This window comes from Cnephaeus nilssonii (assembly GCF_951640355.1).
Source record: "Cnephaeus nilssonii genome assembly, chromosome: 2".
Classification (NCBI taxonomy): domain Eukaryota; kingdom Metazoa; phylum Chordata; class Mammalia; order Chiroptera; family Vespertilionidae; genus Cnephaeus; species Cnephaeus nilssonii.
This window is the reverse complement of record NC_137073.1, coordinates 6,310,047-6,333,199: the sequence shown is the minus strand read 5'-3', so window position 1 is coordinate 6,333,199 and position 23,153 is coordinate 6,310,047. Positions and strand designations below refer to the sequence as shown.

The following is a 23,153-nucleotide window of genomic DNA, read 5'->3' as shown; positions in this document are numbered from 1 at the left end:
CTGCTTTCCCAAGAAAGCTGTCCCTGTCTTGGTGGAAAGGGAAGGTGCTGTCAAGATCTGGGTTTCGGGGCTCTCCATGGTAAAGGGGAGGCCGTGGACGGGGCAGCCGTGGCCGCTGTGGGCCGGGCTGGGCGGAAGCGGTTTCTGCTGCTTGGCTCCTGGGATGGCCTTTCTTTCCAGCACATGGACGCGCTCCTCGGGCCGGGCCGGGCCGGGCCGTTGTCTCCACGCTCCTCACTGCGAGAGTGGAGCCTGCGCTCTGGGAAGCAGGAGAGGCACGGGTTCCTGTGCTGCCACAGGTGCCAGAGGTTTTCAGGGAGCCTCTTGGCTCCCAGCTGTGTGCTCAGCACACCCCCGAGGCCAAGCACTCACCTGTGCATGTGCTAAGACCTGTCCCTTAAAATCGACACCCCACAGCGTTCATGTCATTCTTGTCTGTTGATTCATTTATTTTAGCATCATGACACTCGGAGGCAATTCAGAAGGCGTCACTAAGCCCATTTTTAAAAACTTCCAACAAAACACTTTGCCGTAAATTTTGAAATTCTTTAAAAAATTTATGAATTGATTGGGGTGATGTTGGTTAATAAGGTTATATAGGTTTCAAGTGTACGTTTCTATGATACATCATCTATATATTGCATGGTGTGTTCACACAGTCAAGTCTCATTCTGTCGCCATATATTTGCCATTGAAGTAACTTAATTAAGTCAGTAATTAAGTTTTAGTAGTTTGCTTTCTTGTCAGATGTATTTTGGAACTATAAAAGTATGAGGAAATTAAGGTATCATGATATTTCTTTAAAATACTTTATGACCTTGATACTGCCAGTTTACTTTTAGCTCTTAATTATTGTTTAGAATAAAATTCTCTAAATCTGTATTTATTTTGTGTGTGGGGAGGTACTTTGTGATAACAGTCTTAGATGACATAATGGAGACCAGTAGATACTGTAACACAGTGGTTCTCAACCTTCCTAATGCCACGACCCTTTAATACAGTTCCTCATGTTGTGGTGACCCCCAACCATAAAATTATTTTCGTTGCTACTTCATAACTGTAATTTTGCTACTGTTATGAATTGTAATGTAAATATCTGTGTTTTCCGATGGCCTTAGGCGACCCTGCTAGTGGTTGAGAACCGCTGCTGTAACACGAGGCCCAGGGTTTGGGAAGGCTGGAGGTCTGGGGCCATCATGAAGCTGCTGACAAATGAGAGCAGACGGGCCCGTCGGCAGAGGTCCGAGAGATCTCTGTGGTGAGGAGTAAGGCTGTTTGAGACAGGTTCAGAAACACCTAGGTACTTGCCCAGGCCTGTAGTCAAGTCTTCATTCAGGGCTTATTTCTGGTGTCTCCTTTATTTTATTTTATTTTTTAAAACTAGAGGCCCGGTGCATGAAATTCGTGCATGGAGGGGGGTTGTCCCTCAGCCCAGCCTGTACCCTCTCCAATCTGGGACCCCTCAAGGGATGTCCGACTGCCCGTTTAGGCCCGTTCCCTGGGATCAGGCCTAAACGGGCAGTCGGACATCCCTCTCACAATCCAGGACTGCTGGCTCCCAACTGCTTGCCTGCCTGCTTTCCTGATTGCCCCTAACCGCTTCTGCCTGCCAGCCTAATCACCCCCTAACCACTCTGCTGCCAGCCTGTTTGCCCCCAACTTCCCTCCTCTGCCGGCCTGGTTACCCCTAACTGCCTTCTCCTGCAGGGTTGATCACCTCCAACTGCCCTCCCTTGCAGGCCTGGTCCTTCTCAACTGCCCTCCCTTGCAGGCTGGGTGCCTCCCAACTGCCCTCTCCTGCTGGCCATCTTGTGGTGGCCATCTTGTGTCCACATGGGGGCAGGATCTTTGACCATATGGGGGCAGCTATATTGTGTGTTGCAGTGATGATCAATCTGCATAGTACTCTTTTATTAGATAGGATAGAGGCCTGGTACAAGGGTGGGGGCCAGCTGGTTTGCCCTGAAGGGTGTCCCTGATCAGGGTGGGGTTCCCTTGGGGCGTGGGGCAGCCTGAGCGAGGGGCCTGTGGTGGTTTGCAGGCTGGCCACGCTCCCTGGCAACGCAAGCGGAGGCCCTGATATCTGGAATTTATTTTCCTTCTACAATTGAAACTTTGTAGCCTGGAGCAGAGCCAAGCCTGGGGCTCCCTCCGAGGCCCTCTAGCCATTTGTGTTGGGGTTATAATTGAAACTTTGTTGCCTTAAGCGGGTGGGCCCGGCCAGGGTGTGTGGAAACCTTTGCTTCCCCTGTTGCCGGCGGCAACCCTGGCCTGCTCTATCAAGCTTCATTCTGCCGCCATTTGTTTGAATTTGTTTACCTTTTATAATTGAAACTTTGTAGCTTGAGTGGAGGCTTAGGCCTGCAACGGCTGGCAGAAAGCTTGGCTTCCTCTGTTACCTAGGAAACCTTGCTCTCTGTGGCTGTAGCCATCTTGGTTTGGGTTAATTTGCATACTCACTCTGATTGGATGGTGGGCGTTTCTCGTGGGCGTGGCTTGTGGGTGTGTCGGAGGTATGGTCAATTTGCACATTTGTCTATTATTAGATAGGATATATTTTTTTAATTGATTTCAGAGAGTAAGGGAGAGGGGGAGAGAGAGAGAGAAATATCAATGCTGAGAATCATTGATTAGTTGCCTCCTGCACACCCCCACTGGGGATAGAGCCCACAACCCAGGCATGTGCCCTTGACCCGGAATCAAACTGTGACCTGGTTCATAGGTCGATGCTCAACCACTGAGCTACCCTGGCCGGGCTGGCGTCTCCTTTGTGCCAGCTCTGTGCTATTCCTGGGAATACGATTATGAGCTACAGTGGGACAGCCCCTGTCCTCCCAGAGCTCCTAGTCTAACAACAAGAAACATGGAGCACAGCTTAAATACGCGGCTTGATGTTACTTAGGTGCCGGGAGGAAGGATGCGGTGTGCAGTGGGAGCAGGCAGCACAGTCTCTGAGGAAGGGGATTCCAACTTTGGACCCGGTGTAATTGTGCCATTGAAGTCGGGCTCTTCCTGTCTTGGAGATGGCTGTTTAGTCCAAATTCAAGAAGTTAGAATGCAGCAAAAGTACCCCCTGGGCATCAGGCAACTGCCTTATAGCATCCCAGGTAACAGTTGGGTGTTGTAGTGGGTCCATGAGGTTTAAAACAGTTCTTTGAGCCAGCTTCCAAAGAATGCATGTGTTAGGACAAGGGAGTCATCTGCCTGCCTCGGTTTTTACCTGGCTGGTCTCCAGAGCCGTGGTCTTCGGGGCTGTCCCCTCCCCTCGAGCAGCTGTTAAAGCTGCTGCCCGGTGGGAAGACCGCTGGGTGGCAGGGTTACGAGCTGTCTCGCCCTTGGGAAGGAGCCTCTGCAGGCGCTCTCACGGTCATTAGCACTGGTCCAGACTCTGACCCAGGAGTCTGTAGGTCTGAGGAGGTTATGACCACAGCCCTGTCCCTGTTTCCTTTCCCCACAGGTATGTGTCTGACTTCACCAGCACTCTCCACTCGATACGCAAGAAGTGCAAGCTGGATGACATTCCTCCCAACTCCCTTTTTCAAGAAGATTGGACGGCCTTTCAGAACTCCATTAGGTGACGTGGGGGATGCAGTTGGAGCACGTGCCTCATGCAGGCTGCATCGGCATGCGCAGTGTAGCCTATAAAATGACAAATGTGTTCGTATGGGTCGTTCTTTTCTCTTTTACTGCATTTCTTTTAAAGCAAATACTCGAGACTCTAAAAACAAGTCATGAATAAAAACCCAACCCAACTAGACAAACACCAAAAAGACTCCTCTTGCTTTAAAAATATTTTTACAAGTTCTTTATAAACTCATCTCCTATGATGACTTAAATTTTTACATTTGGTTTAAGATCTTCTCCCCCTTAGCCTACAGTTTTTAGAGACCTGAAAGAGCTTAGAGCTTATACTGTGGCAGATGCCTAGCACCGGCTCCTGTTGCTGGGTCTGGCGCCATGGTGCTAGATGACGGGCGGTGCTGCCTGGCTGCGCTGGCCATGAGGGTGCCCCGGAAGGCGGAGGTGACCCTCCCAAGCGGTCGCTGACAGCCAGCTCCTGAGATAGCCAGGGTGGCCTGTGGGCAGTAGGTAGACTCCTGTTGCCCCAGCAGCCTCATCAGTTTGGCCATTGATATGTCCAGCCAGAGAGTGCAGATTGCTGGCCTGTGGCCAGATCTGACCTATGGACATGTTTGGTTTGATCACAGCATTACTAAATGTGTTGGATTAGTTGCTAACATTTAAATGCAAAACCTGATTTAACATAACCCAGATTCCTCACGTCACTTACCAATTGGAATCTCTGGCAGCACCAGGCCCACATTGCCCCAAGACAGGACCCACTGGGGTTGGTGGCCACAGTCCCCGTTAGACCGGCCATACGTTCTCTGCTGTGCTATGGTTCTGCCATTCCCAGGGGCTGGCTAGCTATACCATTAGGCTGAGATAAAAAGAAATCTAGAAATTTCTTTTCCTTAAAATCATTCTTCTTGGATATACATTCTGAAAAGAGAAGCTGCTCTTTCCCCACTTGCATTTCTTGCTTGACCTGAGGCCGAGGTGGTGTGTGCAGGGTGCCTGGGACACGTGGCCTCATGCAGTGCCCACTGAGCAGCTCCAGGCCTCCCTGAGTCACAGTGGATACAGGACCTCCCAGCACCGTTTGGGTTATCCCCTCATGGGCTCCGATCTAGACTTGAAGTTTTTTATGAGATTTAGTGCTCTAGATGCTACCAGTACACTGTCAGCTGTGTGGCCTGGAATACCAGAAAGGGTTGTGTACAGGTTGTTCCGTTGTACCTGAGGCAAGTGGAATTGTTCACTTTCTCAGGAACCTTTCTTATGATGGAATGCCTAGATAGCCTGGTGATGACAGGCACTTTTAGAAAGTTAAAAGTTAACTAGACTTAAGATGTTTTTAATCCTTGGATTTGTCCTGCGTTATAGTTTGGTGTTGAAGGACTCAGGAGCCTAGCATAAAATTACTTGCAAATTAAGATGGTTAAATACAAATCAGATGATCATTCGGATATATCTCTGAGAAACAAGTGGATTAATCTCTGCCTTTCATGTGAACAGAGAGAGAATTTTCTAGTATCAAGATAATTTTCTATGCCTGACAAATGGCAGGCATCTGAAAAACATTAAATAATGAACTGTGGATTTTAAATTTTAGATATGGAGTATTTTCAGTCCATTTTCTCAAGGACAAAGCCCAAAAGCACCTGAGTAGTTGAAAATGTAAAGTTATTTGAGATCACATTGGATAGAACTGTGACTCTCAGCAGAGAGGCCTGTGACGTTAGGCTATTAGAAGAGGCTGTCATGTACCTTTTATGTTAATCACCAACTAATGCAGCTTTCAGGTAGGCTGTCAAATGGTTAACTTGCTTTCCCAGAACCCAGCATTCTACCAAAGGAGTGAATAGTTAGAATTTTTATGAATGAGACAATGTTTGTGCTGTAAATGTTGGCATTCCAGATACTTGAACTTAAGTGCTTTCTGTTTTGTGTAGGATAATAGCCACCTGCGGAGAGCTCTTGAGGCAATGTGGGGACTTCGAGCAGCAGCTAGCAAACAGGTAGGCGAGAGCTGGGGTGAGACCCTGGGTTCTTTCTGGGAAGAACTTGACACAGCATGCAGCACATAGTACACAGCAGCAACAGCTTATGGTAAAATCTGAAGCCACAGAGTTCAAGGACTGTGTGTACCCAGATAAAAGGTGTCATTGTTGTCATCATTAAACATTTATTGAGCACCCAAAAAGGTCAAGGCTCTGACCTACTTGGCAATGGTCGCATAATTTGGATTAAATTTGGAAGTCTCAGCCTATATGAGGAAGCAGTACATGTTGTCTCCAAATTATGAATGGGCTGGGTTCCACTGCTTGTTTGTAAGTCAGTTATTGGGACTGAAAATGAATTTACCCATGGCAGTGGTGTTTGTAAGTGGTGCTAAGTCCCCCGGGTCAGCCTCCCAAATCAGGAGTCACCCAGCCAGCCTGCCTTCTGGGTGCTGCAGCAGAATTCTGTGCTGCCCAAGGGGGTGCATCGCCATGGGGGGTTTCTGGGGTTGGCCTAGGAGAAGACCCTTTGCCCTTTTTCTGTTCTGACACTTACCAGGGCCTTATGTCGCCCCAGTGTACCGTTCAGGCTGATTGTCCCCGCAAGTGCTCCATAGAATTTGGCACAGGTAATAACTTCGTAAGTAAAAGGAGTTATTTACAGAAATAGCTGTGTCTGAGGTGATACAATGGTGAGGCAGTGGTTTGAATTGGGCATCAGCTGAGCCATCCAGAGCGTGTGACCGACTCACTCGCGCTGCCTGTTCTCACAGACTAGTGTCTGCCCTTGTACTCAGCTCTGCACATCAGAACACACACTTTCCTTAATCTTTTTAATCCTCACCGGAGGAGATTATATGTATACATGTATATTTAAAGATGTTTTTATTGCCCAAGGGAGAGAAAGATAGAAACATCAGTGATGAGAGAGAACCACTGATGGCTGCCTCCTCCACACCCCAACCTCTTGGTGTCTGGGAAGATGCTTCAACCAGTGAGCCACCCAGCCAGGCTCCTCAATTTCTTAATGAAGGCGAATAGTGCATTCTGAAGGCTAGGGAAGGATCTGGTTAGGAAGATGATGGGGCCATGATAGGTAAAGGATGAGCTGAGGGCTTGAAAGCCTGGCTCAAGCTTTGGTGTGAGAGAGAGGAGAACAGACTGGGGTGCCCAGGGGCCTCTGTAAGAGCTGGCATCACGTTGGAAGCACGGAGCCTGGACAGGGAAAAGCGCGACAGTCACCATCTGTGCTCCCGTCAGGGAGGCCGTGCGTGTGGCAGCGCCCACACAGCGTATCTTACCTCCCTGCCAGCCTCACCCGAAGAGCCCAGACTCGGAGCAAGGACCCTCCCCGGTGGCAGCGGCAGGCGCTGGAAACACTGGTTACCCAGGGGAAGAATGGCTAGAGCCACTTCCTTGCAGGAGGGGGTCTTTTTGTGATTTATGGGTTGGGACAGCAGGACCAAGTTGGGTGTCATGTGAGGGATTTCCCTCTCTTTAAAAACATTTTATTTTTCAACTCCAGTTTATATTCAGTATTACTTTTTTTAAAAAAATATATATTTTATTAATTTTTTACAGAGAGGAAGGGAGAGGGATAGAGAGTTAGAAACATCGATGAGAGAGAAACATCGATCAGCTGCCTCCTGCACACCTCCTACTGGGGATGTGCCTGCAACCAAGGTACATGCCCTTGACCGGAATCGAACCTGGGACCTTTCAGTCCTCAGGCCGGCGCTCTGTCCACTGAGCCAAACCGGTCAGGGCTCAGTATTACTTTATATTGGTTTCAGGTGCACAGCATAGTGGTTAGATAATCATGTACTTTACGAAGTCTTCCCCCGGGTATTCCCAGTGCCCACCTGTCACCATACATACTGATGACAATATTATTGACTGTATTTCCTATCCTGTGCTTACATCCCATGACTGATGTGTAACTACCGATCTGTACTTCCTAATCCCTTCACCTTTATCACCCAGTTCCCCAAATCCTCTCCCTTTGAAAGTTTGCTCACTGTATCTGTGAGCCTGTTTCTGTTTTGTTTATTTTCTTCTTTACATTCCATGTATGAGTGAAATCATATGGTATTTGTCTTGCTCTGTGACTGATTTCACTTAGCATAATGCATTCTAGGTCCATCCATGTTGCAAATGGTAAGATTTCATCTTTTTAACGGCTGAGTGATATTTCATTGTATACATGTACCACAATTTTTTTTTATCTACTCGTCTCTTGGTGGGCACTTGGGTGGCTTCCGTATCTTCTGAGGATTTCTCTGACACAGGGCAGCTGAGGTGCGGAGCGTGGGCCTGCCCAGGCCCGCCTGCACCTTCATGGTGCCGCCTCCTTTGAGCAGTGGTGTTTTCACCAGGGGCAGGTTTTTGTGCGGTAGTTCCGTGGGACAATTGAGTTTGGGGAATCTAATCTAAACTTCAAGTTGCCATGACAGAGGGATGGGAAACAACTTTTCATGAAAAGGAAGTGAACTGAGGAAGTAGATGGAACTGTAATGTGAGTCCTCCATGGGCCCATGTTAGCCTCCCCCATTAACCTCTGAGCTTAAGGGCAATGACTGTGTTCAGTCACAGTCCCAAGATGTAGCTCAGAGCCACTGCAGTTAGGAGAGAGCGTTTCTCTGATGAGAAAGGAAGTCCAGTGTCATTTCATGTGGTTGAGCTCACAGGACTAGTAAGTACACAGGCCAGGAAACCAGACTCTAATGGAGATCGCCTAGTGTCTGTGGACGAAGAGGCCAGGCAGGGATGCCCTTAGCTTCTGGGGCTTGGAGCGATTTTATTTGAGAATTTTTAATATCAGGTTTGGTTTTTATTATAGAGCACACGATTCTGACGTTTTAAACTATAACCTCTAGTCCTTGAAACATCCCCACCACGTCTGCTGCTCTTCACCTCGGGTGGCAGGTGAGGCCAGCTCCCCGCTGCCAGTCCTGCAGAGGGCGAGACGCGCAGCCTCCACCTCCTGTCACCATGCGGGGCCCACCTGGCATGCAGGAGATAATTATTGAGCTCCTGCCATGTGCGGGGACTGTGCGAGGTGCTAGGGACTCCGAGCTGAAGCACAGCCTCACCTTCTAGTGCAGTGATGGGCAACCTTTTGAGCTTGGTGTGTCAAACTTTGCCAAAAAACTGAGCATAACTCGGGTAGTGTGTCACTTTGAGGAAAAAACATTATTTCACAAATGTTTCATCCTCAGGAGCAGCAAATGTTTTATCCTCGGCATGCGGCCGCCTCAGCGGCCGCGTGTCATCAGAAATGGCTACGCGTGTCAGTGCTGACACGCGTGTCATAGGTTCGCCATCACTGTTCTAGTGGGATAGAAATGAGACAAGATGATAAAAGCCACGGGAGAAGCGAGGGGCCGAGGCAGCGGAAGGCGGGTGCCTTGGGGGGCATGCCAGGAAGGACGTGGCAGCGAGAAGCCCCTGGGCCAGCGTGTGCAGGAGGAGTGGGTTCCCCAGGTGCACAGAGCAGGGCAGCATTTGGGGCTGAGGGTGAGCACGGCATGTGCGTGTGGGAAGCGTGGGGTGGGGTGGGTTGGAGGGGATGATGAGGGGCTGCCAGGGCTCCGGCCACGGAAGGCCTGGGTGCCCCGCCTTGGCATGTTGAGATGAGTCCTGGGCACTGAGGGCTGCCCAGGCGTGACTTGGAAAGCTCATTCTGTTGACCCAGAGGAGGACAGAGCAAGTGGAGTGTGGAAGGACTGGAGGGAGGGAGGCTGCCGAGGTCCAGACGACTCGGGAGTAGGGCAGCGGCTGGGACGGCCACAGCTTGGCCGATGAAGGACCCGTGAGCCTAAGCCACAGGCAGGTGACGCCCTCAGTGCAGAGGCTCCTCCGGAGGGGCTTGTCCCAGCGATGGTGTGCAAGTACCGCGCTCGTTTCTTGGCAACTCACGGGCCTTATCTTTTGGGGAGAGTGCGGAGTGCAACCCCAAAGCGGCGTGTCCAAAGCCGTGTTTTTCATACGAAATGACAGGGAGGGCCGGGGATTAGCCGCGTTGGGATGTCTGGCGATACTTGTTCTCCTGGTTACGTATGTTCGTATCATTCGGCACCCGGTGAGGTGTGTAGGCTGGAGGATAAAGTTGGGCTAAGGCAAAACCAAGTGGAGGCTTTTCAGCGTCCCTGCAGCAGGTCATCCTGTTGGAGACAGAACTCCAGCTTCCCCCGCAGCACGGGGTTGGCCATCACAGAATCTCTGGGAGCCCTTTCCTTTCTCCCAGAAGTCAGGGAACCTAGACCATAAAGGCGAACGTCAGTGACACTGACACTGTGACGGCGAGTCCTGCGTGGGGGGCGTGCAGGCTGCTGCTGTCAGCTCTCCGGGACCAGCCGTCCCTCTGCCCTGTCCAGCGTCCCTGGGACTGAGGTGCTGGCGGCTCCCAGGGCTCTGACTAGCCCACCCAGTGATGGGCATGTGGAAGGAAGGTCCACGCAGAAAGTGCCCGGGGTCCCGATTGCAGTGGGACGTGCCCTGTAGCTGCCGTGCTGTTAGGAAGACGGCATATTCTGGAGGAGGGAGTGTTCATCAGGACAGAGCAACACCTGGTGTCTCCTGTGCGCCTGCGGCCGGCGCACTCCTAATGGGACGGACGCCTTCATTTCCTTATAAAATGGCCCTGAGTCCACCTGCCTTAGGTATCCTGGGTGGAGGAAGGAGCAGTCTGAATGCTTCAAGAAGGCACTTCCGTACAAAGAGCTGGGCGCCATGCTCCCCACTGTCCTTGCAGGATTCTGTCCACAGCCGGGAAGTACCTGTCTGACGCCTATAGCCCCCGGAGCCTGAGCGGGGTTCAGGACAGCATCCTGACGGACAGGAAGAGCTCTGCCAAGAACCCGTGGCAGGAATATAATTACCTCCAGAAGGACAGCCCTGCCGAGTACGCCAGCTTGATGGAAATGCTCTACACCCTCAAGGTATGAGACCAGCCTGATGGCATTCTTGCCCATGAAAGCGTTCCATTGTCACTCACCTTCCCCTGATCCTGGCTTCTGGCCCTGTGGGTGTGGGGCCGGGGCCTGTCCTGCTGCCACATCTCTGTCTCAATAATGTCGTGGCTTTGAGGGGCTCAGCACTGGACTGGGTTGGAACCAATTACAACATAGATGTGGGAGCATTAGTGCTGACAAAGGTAGGCTGGAGCAGGTGGCTTTCGATCTGCGGCTTGCTGTCCTTCCCTCCAGTGTTGAGCCTTCAGCAGCTCCTGGTCCCCTTTTACTGAGTGGCAGGGGGACCGCAAGGTGAACTGCCTGCGGTGGGCGGGGCCCGGAGCGGTGGGCTCCAGCCCAGCACGCGGTGGCGTGGTGCCTCTTCCCGGAGAGGACCAGGCCGCTCGCTCCTTCGGTGCACGTTCCTGCAGGAGGCAAATGAGGACGGGGCAGTGCCCTGCTCCCTGGCCCTTCAGAGTCTCAGTGTGTCTACCACAAAGCTGCCCTTGCCTTGGAGCTTAAACCCTTGGGGCCCAGGGATAGAAGGACCTCCCAACAAATGGAATGAGTCGCACAGCTTCCTGCGAATGAGCCCCAGGTTCCCAGAAGGCCACAGGCATCCCAGCATCATCTCTTCCCCCCGCCCCCCACCCCGCACCACGGAAGGGTTTGAAGCTCATCTCTCAGTAAGAGGCGGAGGAGACATGGCTCCTGCAGCACCGAGCGCAATCTGGAATATCCTGACGGGCCTCAGGCTCTGGGAGACTGCAGGGTGCTTCCACTGCCCCCCCCCCGCCCCCCCTCCCCTCTCCGGCCCCGCTCCGGTCCCTGCACCCTGGCCCACAGGCTGACTGCACTGGAGCGTGAGAAACCCTTGTTCAAGCAGTTCTGCAGGTCAGTCATCTGCTTCTGTGGTTAGGGCACAGCAGCTCCGCTTATCTTTATTGCTGATCTGATTTATTTCTGCTGCTTGTAATCGGTTCATTTATAATGGCAAAACGAAGGCTCCATTCTCCATCTCCGCACTCTCTCAGGCTGATGGAATTCCTGGGGCTTGCGCAGTTGTGCACGCTCTGGCGTACAGCCCAGTGTAACTGACCTGCCCTCGCTGGGGTCAGGGCTTCGTCCATCACTCTGGTCTATACATGACACTTCTGATCGGGTTTTCCCTGTTCCTTTATCCCTGAGGGACAGTCACAGGTCAGTTTTTCCTGAACTGCCAGCCCACGAACTCGGGTTAGCTCAGCTGCGTCAGAATCACCTGGAAAAGTGATTTAAAATGATTGCTGGGCTCCAGCACGCTGCTGATTCCAAGTCAGTAGTTCTGGGGTGGAGCCGTGTCTTCCTAATGGGGCCGGTGCCCCAGGGGTCCTGCTTTGGGAACCCCCTCACTGTTTTCCTCTCGGTGACTTTTCAGAATGTGTAACTAGCCAGTAACCTGGGCTGGATCCGGGCCTGACAAAGTGCCTTTTGCGTGTTCTGTTCTTAGGAGAAAGGGTCGAGCAACCACAACCTGCTGTCTGCCTCCCGGGCAGCCCTGACTCGGCTCAACCAGCAGGCCCACGAGCTGGCCTTCGACTCAGTTTTCCTGCGCATCAAACAGCAGCTGCTGCTCATTCCCAAGATGGAAGTGAGTTTCCAACCGCCCTGCCTCCTTCCCAGGAACATTCTCCCTGCTCCCCAAAGCTTCAGGGGGGCCTGCGTTGCGCCCCAGAGCAAGCAGTCCCCCTGCACAGAGGCAGCTCCCTGCTGGGCAAGAATTCCTGATCTTAATTGCGGTCACCGTGATGCTGTGTTTCCAGGCTGTTTCTGGGGTGATTACTCTTGCTTGATTAACTTCAGCCTCCAGCAGCGTGGCTGTGCCCTCCGCGGGGATAGGGAGCCCGGGCCCCTGGCTGGGTTGGGCAGGTCAGAGGAGCTAAGTGTCTTGTGAGATGGTTTTCATCTCGCCGCGGACCTTTCGGGAGGGTTGGTTCTGGGACTTCACTCAGGAGACTGCCCCCCAGATTCGACCTGGGGGCTGGAGGGGCTGGAAGGGCTCTCCTCTGCCCAGAGGCCGTTCCTCCTGACCGTCCTTCCCTCCCCTCGCTTCTCTCCTGTTGTCCCGCTTCCTTCTCCAGGAATTGCCCACCAGGCGTATTTCTCTCCTGGCGCAGTCCTCCCTGGTCCTGAGCTCATCGCTTTCCTTTTGGGTTCCTGGGACCATTCCCTGCTTAATCTCTCACTGTCCCCTCAATTCTGTTAGGATTCGGCTTTTTCTAAAACACAGCCTTTGGGAAAAATCCAGTTATGGTGATTTAATGACGCGGGCATCCTTTTAGGAAGCAACAGAATGAGTTTGACACCATTACAAGTTCTTGGCTTTCCGCTGCCTCCTTGAAAGCATACAGGCCGGGCAGCAAGGTCACTGTGTGACCTTGGCAAGTCTCAGCCCCTCTCGGCATCTCACAGTCTCCATCTGTAAAAGGACCTGGTTGAACTACCGGTACACGATTTCAGGGTTCTTCCTACCCCTGGAATTCTGTGATTTTAAAGATGATTTGTCTATGCAAAATGCCATGACACCTGCTCCAGCCAGACTGCACAGTGCTTGCATGGTTGGGGCGGGGTGAGGTTGGCAGAGCCAGGCCGTCACAGTGCCGGGGAAGGGGTGTCGATGACCAGTGCTATCTATCCCTGGCCACTGCCGTGCGTGCATGGCATTGGGTCACAGGGCTGAGGCTGCTACTTCCTGTGACCTCATTCCTCATCTTTGAAATGGGGACACAGTAATCCTCACCGTACAGATTCGTAAGGGTCAGGAAAAGTTTTGTATGTGATAGAATTGAGCACAGCGGCCGCGAAATGAGTAGATGATGCTTCACAAGGGGTGGCTTTCTTTCTTTCTGTGGCTCTCATTTTTTAAGAGGAATGAGAATTTAAAAATACCTACATTTACTTTTAGAAATTAAGCAATAAAGGAAGGTGTGAAGGAAAAAACAAACACCTAGCAATAAGCAGTGTGAACGTTTGTGCGTCCACCCAGACTTCTTCCCATGCCTGCCCACGTCAGAGGCGCACGGCACCACAGGAGAAAGGGCAATTGGACAGCTAGGCTGTTTTAAAAAAATAAAACATACACCATATAATTTTATTTGAATTTAACTAGAAAAAGAAGATAAAGGAAACCAAAGGTATGTTTAAATTTGAGATACTAGTTTCTTCATTGCAAAAGAAATTAGTTCCAAGCCCTAGCCGGTATGCTCAGTGGTTAGAGGGTCGGCCTGTGAACTGAAGGGTCACAGATTCGAGTCCTGGTCAAGAGCACGTACTTGAGTTGTGGGGTTCATCCCCAGACACCGTAGGGGCACATGCAGGAGGCAACCAGTTGCTGTGTCCCTCACATTGATGTTTCTCTCTCCTCTTCCCTCCTTTCACCCCCTCTAAAATCAGTGGGAAAAAACATCCTTGGGAGAGGATTAACAAAAAAAAAAAAAAAAAGAAAAAAAGAAATTAGTTCCCAGATCTCTCCAAGGTTAAGGAAAAAAAGATTATGAAAACTATTAGAGATTGAAGTCATTGTCTTTGCTGATCATGCTGCCATTTTATTTTATTTATTTCTGTGTTTTTATTGATTTGAGAAAGAGAGAGAGGAAGGGAGAGAGAGAGAGCGAGCGAGCGCGAGAGAGAAAAACATTGATCAGTTGCCTCCCATGCACAGCCTGACCGGAGATGAATGCATAACCCGGGCATGTGCCCTGACCAGGAACCGAACTGGAGCCTCTCAGGGCACAGGGTGACACCCAGCCAACCGAGCCACATCGGCCAGAGCTCACACTTCCATTTAGACAGGTGTTGACACTGGTTCACCTGCCCTGAGAGCTGAGGGTCAGCATCCTCACAGCTCCTGGCTCCCTCCCTCCCTCCAGGCTTGGCTCCTTTGTTATTTTTATTGGGAAAAGAGGAAAACCTTGACCTTCTGTTCTGAAATCTTCATTCTCCATCTTAGCTCTCCATGGAGCCGGGTGTGGAGTTCCCACCTGCCCTCCCCCTCTGCATCTGAGCTCATGGCTGGGATTGCTTCTGGGCTGCTGGGCTCTGGCCTTGGTTGGCCTTCAGCACAGCGCCTCTGGCGTGGGCGTGGAGACAGGCGCTCTCCGCCTGTGCCAGCACGGAAGCACGGCACAGAGGCAAACACTCTGGTTTTAAGGATTTGAAAATTAAACCCTGGTCATTGAATGTTTGTTTTTAATGTTTGCTGGTCAATTGTACCACCCTTTTACATGACAGGAATATAAACCCACACTCTATTCCATTGCAAAATAGATTGTTGAGGTTTAGCTGTATTACCTGGTAACAGATGGATAGAAAACCCATTTGAAGGAAATCTATAATAATAAAAGTGTAACATGCTAATTAGTCCGGACAACTGAACGACCTTCCGGATGTCATTCCAGACGTTCTTCTGGACAAAGCTGCAGTGGTGGGGGCCGAGGCAGAGGCGGTTAGGGGCAATAGGCAGGCAGGTGAGCAGTTAGGGGCGATCAGGCAGGCAGGCAGAGGGGTTAGGAGCAATCAGGCAGGCAGGCAGAGTGGTTAGGAGCAATCAGGCAGGCAGGCAGAGGGGTTAGGGGTGATCAGGCAGGCAGGCAGAGGCAGTTAGGGGCGATCAGGCAGGCAGGTGAGTGGTTGTGGGGGCGATCAGGCAGGCAGGCAGCGGGGTTAGGGGTGATCAGGCAGGCAGGCAGAGTGGTTAGGGGCGATGAGGCAGGCAGGTGAGTGGTTAGGGGCGATCAGGCAGGCAGGCAAAGGTGGTTGGGGCGATCAGGCAGGAAGGCAGTTAGGAGCCAGTAGTCCCAGATTGTGAGAGGGATGTCCGAGGGGTTCCGGATTGTGAGAGGGTGCAGGCCTGGCTTAGGGTACCCCCCTCTCCCCCTTGCACGAATTTCATGCACTGGGCCTCTAGTTTTAAATAAATTTTGAACAATTAAAAAATAACTTCCAGCATTTCCCAATTGCCCTCTTCAAGACCACCTTCTCTGCCTGCTTTTTTAGAGACAGTGGAAGGGAGGGAAGGAGGAAGAGGGAGAGAGAGAAACATCAATGTGAGAGAGACCCATTGATTGGTTGCCTGCTGCAAGCACCCTGACAGTGGTCTGGGCATGAACCTGCAACCCAGGTATGTGCCCTTGACTGGGATTCAACTCTGACCCCTTGGTGCACAGGCCTGCATTCTAACCACGGAGCACGCTGGCCGGGGCTGTCCTTCTGTTTAAGTGTGGTTCCCATCTGTTCCCAGGGCCACTGCCCTGGTCCAGGCCTCATCGCCTTGAGCTGTTTCTTGAGCTTTCTCTCTGCCTCCCACGCTGTCCTCCTCAGAGCTGCTGCATTAATCTTCATAAAGCTTTGCTCTAATTTCTCTCTCGCCACCCAAAACTCTTTCTGAGCTCCCAGGGCAGGATGACAGTCTACTGAAAGACGTTTCATTAAGGAGATGTTCACACATGTGCAAAATAGAGAAGAGGACCCTGACTCCATGTCCTCAGCACCTGCTTCCACATGGTCAGCTAGCCACCCAGTCCACATCGCCCCCCAAAACACGCCTCTTCTGCTCTGTGCATTCCCTTCCGTGTCTGCCAGCTCTGCTTTTCTCTGTTTCTCTCCCCCCGCCCTTTGCAATGTATTTCTCTAAGGTAAAGCCTTCTCTTAGCCTGGCGTTCTCCTTCTAGCCTCTCGTCACCTCACGCATCCTGTGGCCCGCCCTTCTCCAGTCGCTCTCAGCTCTTGCTTCTCTGAACATTTATTGCATCTGCCAGAGACCTCCTGAAGAGGGAGCCGGAGTGGATGCGTGCGGGGCGATTTCTTTGCTCTCTGCAAAGCCTAGCACGTCACAGGCACTTGGTACTTGTGGGTGACCGGGTGTTCCTTCTCAGTGGGGTGGGAGGACATTTGGAAATGAAAGTGAGGGTTCTCAGCAAGAACACGAGTTTAGGGAATTGTAGGGCGGGGAGAGGAAGAGAAGAACTGGTCTAGAGTGAAGAGAACGAGGCAGATCATGTGCTAGAGAGCACGGGGGACGGCGGCTGAGCTTGGGCGGAAGCCAGGTGGATGTGGTCACTACCTTCCCAGAACGCTACTTAAGGATCAGGCCACCGGACCGGCATCAGGTGGCACGGAGAGCCGCAGCGTGACCTCGGGAGCCACTCCAGGAGTCAGCCAGAGCGGCCTTGTTTTCCAGGCCGGCTTTAGGGTGACTCAGGTGGAATGAAGAAACTAGATTTACGTGTGAGGGTGTGCCAAGCTGAGCTCTGTAACCGTGTGTGTGCCGGCGATTTGCCTAACTCTGGGGAACGTGAGAGGGCTCACGCAGCGACACTGTAGACATCCCCACTTTGAGTGATGAGGGAGGATGTGTTGGTGCCGAGGTCGGCCCAGACGGCTCACACAGAGGACGGCAGCAGGGGTGGGGACGGCATGCCTTCCCTCCGCTCTGAGTTCTCAACCAGCTGAGGACTGGGCCCAGAAGGCGGGGAGAAGTGAGAGCAGGAGCTCCAGCTGAGCAGTGTATTGGCGACTGTGGTTGGGTATTCCTGCAGCCAGAAAGGGCTTCCCAAGCCTCCCTCCCGGATGTGGTTGCTGAGGCAGACTTGGGGTGTCCTAGCCTTTTCAGAGCGCCGGAGACCCAGGAGTTAGTGAGGCTACCTGTGCCCAGCCACTTTGGGCCTGTTGCCCCACCCAGTAGAAAATCTCAGAGCAGAAGCCAATTCACTTCACGTTCCGAGGGAGAAAGAAGGCCTTGGCTCCCACGGAATAATCCAGCGGAGGAGGTGGGAGCCCTCTTTCGTGGCTCCGCAGGCATGCAGAGGGCGAGAGGGTGCGTTCCTCTGTGAGGGCTTCAAGGTCATGGTTTAAAGAAGGGAAGTCCCCGGTCTGCCAGCTCTGAGCAGGTGAGGCCTGTGGGAACACGCCCTCCGCCCTCGGGGCCCTCCCTCTCCAGCGCTGCCTGTGCTGACAGTGACCTCCTCTCCCCCCAGAGCTGGAGCACCGCGGGCATTGGAGAGACCCTGACGGACGCCCTGCCCACCTTCAGCCTCACGCCCCTGGAGTACATCAGCAACGTAAGAGCCGCCTGTGCTTCTCCCGGTGGTGGCACAGCCTCCTTTCAGGCCTCCCCTTGGGTTTTGATTCCGGGCCATCCATGTCCAGGACTTTAAGGAAACCAGCTGGGAAACACGCCGGTTTCCGAACCGGTCACGCTGCCTCCCCTCCCCCACCTCCCTAACGGGAGGCGAGTCAGTACCTGCGGCGTCAGAGTCCAGCGGGAAGGTCGGATTTGGGGAGCCGCCCGCTCACGTTAGACCCCTCCCCCACAGGAGCTATGACTGTTGTAGACACACTGCACTTTTAAAGTAGAGGCTGTGCGTTAGGCGTTGGTGACGCCACTGGCGGAGGACGGCATCCCCCTCTGTCCACTGGGCGTGCGTGAGTCCCGGGTGGCAGCCATTGTCCTGTTTTCCAGGGTGTCACCCGATTTCCTGCTCTGTGACACTTAGGATGTGGTTGGTCTGTACAACCAGTGGGAGCGATCTCATTTTCAGAATCGAGACATACGCGTTACGGTAAAAACCAATACCGGACACCATGTTGCGGAAAGCAGCGTTAGTTACTGATCTCAGAGGTGTAGAGGAGGAGGAGGCTGGGCTGCGTTTCCAGGCCCGGCCTGCCTCCTGCTGGACCCGGGTGGAAGGAGCCCCCATCAGGCACACACTGCGCAGGCGCGTGCTGGGTGCAGGTTGGTGCGTGAGGTGGTGCACAGCGAGCGGGCGGGCAGCAGTGTCCGGCCAGCCCGGGGCTGTGGGGCGGGAGCGGGCTGGAGGCCATTTCTCCACGCGCTTGGGTAGGACGCCGGGTGCTTCGTGCGTGTATCTCACAGTATTAGTTCCATCCTCGCCACGGCCGTCAAAGTGAGTGAGAGCTCCTCCTCGTCCCAGAGGTGAAGGAGCCCGGCCCTGGCAGGGTGAGCTACCCCAGGCCATGCAGTGGTGGAGCTCTTCGTTCCTCCCGAGCCGCTGAGCTACCCGCTCAGGAAGCAGGAGAGCTTGCGAGTGCGTGCCATGGTGAGCATCGCTTTCCACAGGGATTTCCAGAGGTAATACGGACAGAGCTCCTGTGAGAAAGCTGGACTCGGGGAGTCTCAGAACCACAGCAAGCCCACAGCCGAAGGCCGAGGAATTAAAATTTGAGATGTCAGATGATTGAAATTTTATAACGAAAGGACCTGCCTCTTTGGTGAATGCCCTCACCTATGCGGAACTATGGGAGCATTCCAAAGGGGTGAATCGAGAAAACGCTGTGAAAAACTTAAAGGTGACGCGGATGCAAGGGAGAAGGGTGATGTTTTATTTTGAATAAAACTGGGTCTGTGAATTTAGCCAAAGGTATGGCTACCAGTGAACGGTGCACCAAGCACAGAACATGCCTGGGGTCTGCACACAGCAGGGGTTCAGGAAATGCTTGCTGAGTGGGACTAAGTGCTTGCTGAGGGGAGAATCCCGGTCCCGGAAATCAGCACCTTCTCTTGCTGTGACCTTGTGGAAAGTAAGGGATCTGCTGTAATTTTCAAGCAGAAGTTACAGTGGTTGTTATTAGTGAGCTAAGAGGCCACTTTCCGGTTCCTGTTAAAAACCATACTCAGTAAGTGAACGGGGAAAACACTGCGACCCTTTAGAGGGAGGCCAGACTGTCGGGGTTTTGTTAGCAGGATGGACCACGGACGGGTAGGCTCACTGCAGCCAGCCACGGGCAGTGTTGGGGGTAAGGGTGTAGTCGGCATGTGGTCCCTGGGGTGGGTAGGTTTTGGAGTCTGTGTTAACTTCCGGAGGCCGTGCTCTCAGGAGGCCCTGCCGCTGGGTAGGTACGTGTGAGGCCAGGTGGAGAGCCCTCAGACCTTAGCTTTTAGAGTTCCTGTTAACTCTCAGTGGAGACGAGTGTCTGGAATGAATAGGGAGCCAAAACAAGCAACAATAGGCTCACAGACCTTGTTAAAATATAATATCATCCTATCTAATAAAAGGGTAATATGCAAATTGACCGTACCTCCGCCACACACACAAAGCCACACCCACCAGCCAATCAGGAGCAAGTATGCAAATTAACCCAACCAAGATGGCTGCATTCATGGAGCGAGCAGGAGGCTTGGGTTTTCCCGGTAATGGAGGAAGCCAAGCTTTCCGCACACCCTGGCCGGCCTAGGCCTCCACTCAAGGCCACAAAGTTTCAATTATAGAAGATAAATAAATCCCAACAAAAATGGCTGCGGCCATGGAGCGAGCAGGAGGCTTGGCTCCGCTCAAGGCTACAAAGTTTCAATTATAGAAGATAAATAAGTCCCAGATACCAGGGCCTCTGCTTGGGTCGCCGGGGGGTGTGGCCGGCCTGCAAACCACCACAGGCCCCTCGCCCAGGCCGCCCCACGCCCGAAGGGAACCCGCACCCTGATCTGGGACACCCTTCAGGGCAAACCAGCTGGCCCCCACCCATGCACCAAGCCTCTATCCTATCTAATAAAAGAGTAATATGCAGATTGACCACCACTCCAACACACAAGATTGCTGCCCCCATGTGGACAAAGATGGCTGCCCCCATGTGGACACAAGATGGCCACCACAAGATAGCCAGTAGGGGAGGGGAGTTGGGAGGGACCATGCCTGCAAGGGAGGGCAGTTGTGGGCGATCAGGCCAGCAGGGGAGGGCAATTGGGAGGGACCAGGCCTGCAAGGGAGGGCAGTTGGGGGCGATCAAGCCTGCAGGAGAGGGCAGTTAGGGGTGACCAGGCTGGCAGAGGAGGGGAGTTGGGGGTGACTGGGCCTGCAGGGAAGGGCAGTTGGGGGGACCCAGGCCTGCAGGGGAGAGCAGTTGGGGGTGACCAGGCCTGCAGGGGAGGGCAGTTAGGGGCAAACAGGCTGATAGGGGAGCAGTTAGGCATCAATCAGGCTGGCAGGGGAGTGGTTAGGGGGTGATCAGGCTGGCAGGCAGAAGTGGTTAGGGGCAATCTGGAAGGCAGGCAGGTGAGCAGTTGGGAGCCAGCAGTCCTGGATTGTGAAAGGGATGTCTATGACTGCCCATCTAGGCCCGATCCTACCGGGATGGGCCTAAATGGGCAGTCGGACATCCCTCGAGGGGTCCCAGATTGGAGAGGGTGCAGCCTGGGCTGAGAGACACCCCCCCCCCCCCGCACGATTTTTGTGCACTGGGCCTCTAGTGTTGTCATAACCTGGAAATCGACCTTATGTTATACTTATCTTAACACACACAACAGGTCTGAGTAGTCATGGAAACGGGTGTCTATACGTATTCACCATGACCGCCACCTGCACCTGACGAACGCCTGACAGGCACTGTGCTCCTTACTTACGGCTTGTCCCAAAGGTCTTAGAGCCTCACCTCTTACCTCTTCCAATTCCCCACCGGCCAGGAAGGCTTTGTCTGTATTTCCTAGGGTTTGTATTATGAAAACAATATAGTTTTCCCTTCAAATTAATTTATAATCATAAATGGCTTCCCCCCCCCCAAAAAAAAAACAATGACTCCTTCGCCTGTTTAAATCGCCCAGAAGGCAGAGGCTGTGGTCCAGATCTGGGCAGGGCTTGCTGGCCATGCGCTTGTGGACAGTGTCTTCCTGGTTTTCGTCTGCGGGCGTTATTACTGGTGTTGACACACGTGCTGTAAGGTGTCCAGAGCACGTCGGCGTCCGTTACCGCATTGGAGGAGAGCGTGTGCTGAGCATGTTCCAGAAATACTGAGGCCCCCAGGGAGGAGGACGGGTCGGCCCTGCTGCACACCGCCCTGGTGTTGAAGGTGTGGCCAGGCGCGGTGTTAGCACACACAGGAGGGCTTGGCCTGGGGCTGCCCAGGGGTAGCAGTGTGTCTGTCCGTTATTTGTCTTCACGCCGGTGTGCCTCCTGAAGTCACCTGTGTGCCTCTGTTTCAGATCGGGCAGTATATCATGTCCCTTCCCCTGAACCTGGAGCCGTTTGTGACTCAGGAGGACTCGGCCTTGGAGCTGGCGCTGCACGCAGGAAAGCTGCCGTTTCCTCCCGAGCAAGGTGAGACACCTGCGGGAGGGCGCGCGGCCTGGCTGCGTGAGAACACGCCCGCTCGGCGCCCTGGCTGCGTCCCACACAGCTCTCCCAGGCCGCCGAAACGGTTTCTGAGGGTCAAACAGTGACTGAGAAAGAGTGGGGTGTGCACAATAACACAGTTCCTTTCACTTGTGCTTTGAAAAACCAAGTCCTGTGTATTTGCACACGTACACAGGCATGTGAAACGGTGGGAACAGGTCTCAGAGTGTGTGTGTGTCAGCGGGGAGTGGGAGGAGCAGTGCTTGCTTTTTACTCTACTCCTGTGTTATCTGAAATGTTTTATAGGAACACATTTCTCTATTGTATGTAAAAAATATGTGTACACCAAAATGTCTGTAATAGTCATGGAAGGCTGTGAGGTTATAGAAGCGTTTTTTATTTTTATCTATTTGCTAAATATGCTTTTTAAGTTTAAAAAATTTAGAGAACATTTTTTCATAGAACTTTTCACACAGACACATACACATACGCACACACGCTCAAAGCACGTGATGGGGATAGGGGGATGAAACCGACTGTCCTCCCCTGCCTGTCTGCATCCCCATGTTCACGTGCTTCTTCGTAAGCAGGGCCCTCTCACGTGTGCTCTGTTGGTGGCCCTGCTTAGCACACGTCTGCGCTCTGCTCGATGCTCCTCTCCTCGCCACACTTGCCCCGCCCTGAGGCTGCATGGCCCGAGGGCGCCACGGTGGTGGGTGTAACCGACTGCAGTGGGTCTCCCCCGAGCAGCTCGGTGTGTTTGGTGACTCTCTCCCTTCCTAGGGGATGAACTGCCCGAGCTGGACAACATGGCTGACAACTGGCTGGGCTCGATCGCCAGAGCCACGATGCAGACCTACTGCGATGTGATCCTGCAGATCCCCGAGCTCACCCCGCACTCCACCAAGCAGCTGGCCACTGACATTGGTGGGTCCCCGGCCTCCCGGAGTCTCCTCCCAGGTCTCCTCGTGACGTCGCTCGGACGTGGCCCTGAAGCCTTCACACAGGCAGTCGCTTCTCCAGGCCCCGTCCCCAGGGGTCTGACTGAAGGCTGGGTGGAGCCCAGACACCTGCACTGGGAAGTGTGGGAGGGATTCTGACGGCTGCTGGGCTGAGGCGTTAGGGCAGCTTCCGGGAGAGAGGGAATGGCCGACTGCCTTGCCCGCCTGGCCTGTCTCTTATATAACTCCCGCAAACGAGTGTTGGTTAAGCTCTTGCCACACACCAGGCACGCCAGGTGCCGCGCCAGGCCTCACGCCCGTTGCCTTATGCAATCTTCAAACTCCCCTGCGAGGCCCCTCGCCCCCATCATGCTGATAGGGAAATGGAGGCTCAGGGCGGTTGTGCAATGAGGACACCTGGAGTCCCAGATCCCTGCCTGCCTGCGGGCAGAGAGGCATGTGCCCACCTGCTCCTGCTGGCGCCCGTCATGCAGGTGGTGCTGAGGCTGAGCTGTGGGCCGGCGGCCGGGAGTGTCCCCAGTCTCTTGGTGTCATTCCACTGGCTTGCCTGGGCAGCTGGGTGCTCAGGGCCCAGGG

The 23,153-nt window shown here is 53.2% G+C and overlaps 1 protein-coding gene across 1 annotated transcript in view; it reads left to right on the top strand.

Moving 5' to 3' along the window:
- The window catches only part of COG7 (component of oligomeric golgi complex 7), a 70,977-nt gene that overhangs the window by 46,203 nt on the left and 1,621 nt on the right, over window positions 1-23,153 (top strand). The window contains exons 10-16 of the mRNA XM_079785783.1: window positions 3,458-3,574; window positions 5,517-5,582; window positions 10,318-10,504; window positions 12,006-12,146; window positions 17,530-17,613; window positions 21,486-21,600; window positions 22,399-22,542. Of these exons, the coding sequence (XP_079641909.1) occupies window positions 3,458-3,574; window positions 5,517-5,582; window positions 10,318-10,504; window positions 12,006-12,146; window positions 17,530-17,613; window positions 21,486-21,600; window positions 22,399-22,542 (854 nt within the window). The remainder of the gene's footprint in view (window positions 1-3,457; window positions 3,575-5,516; window positions 5,583-10,317; window positions 10,505-12,005; window positions 12,147-17,529; window positions 17,614-21,485; window positions 21,601-22,398; window positions 22,543-23,153) is intronic.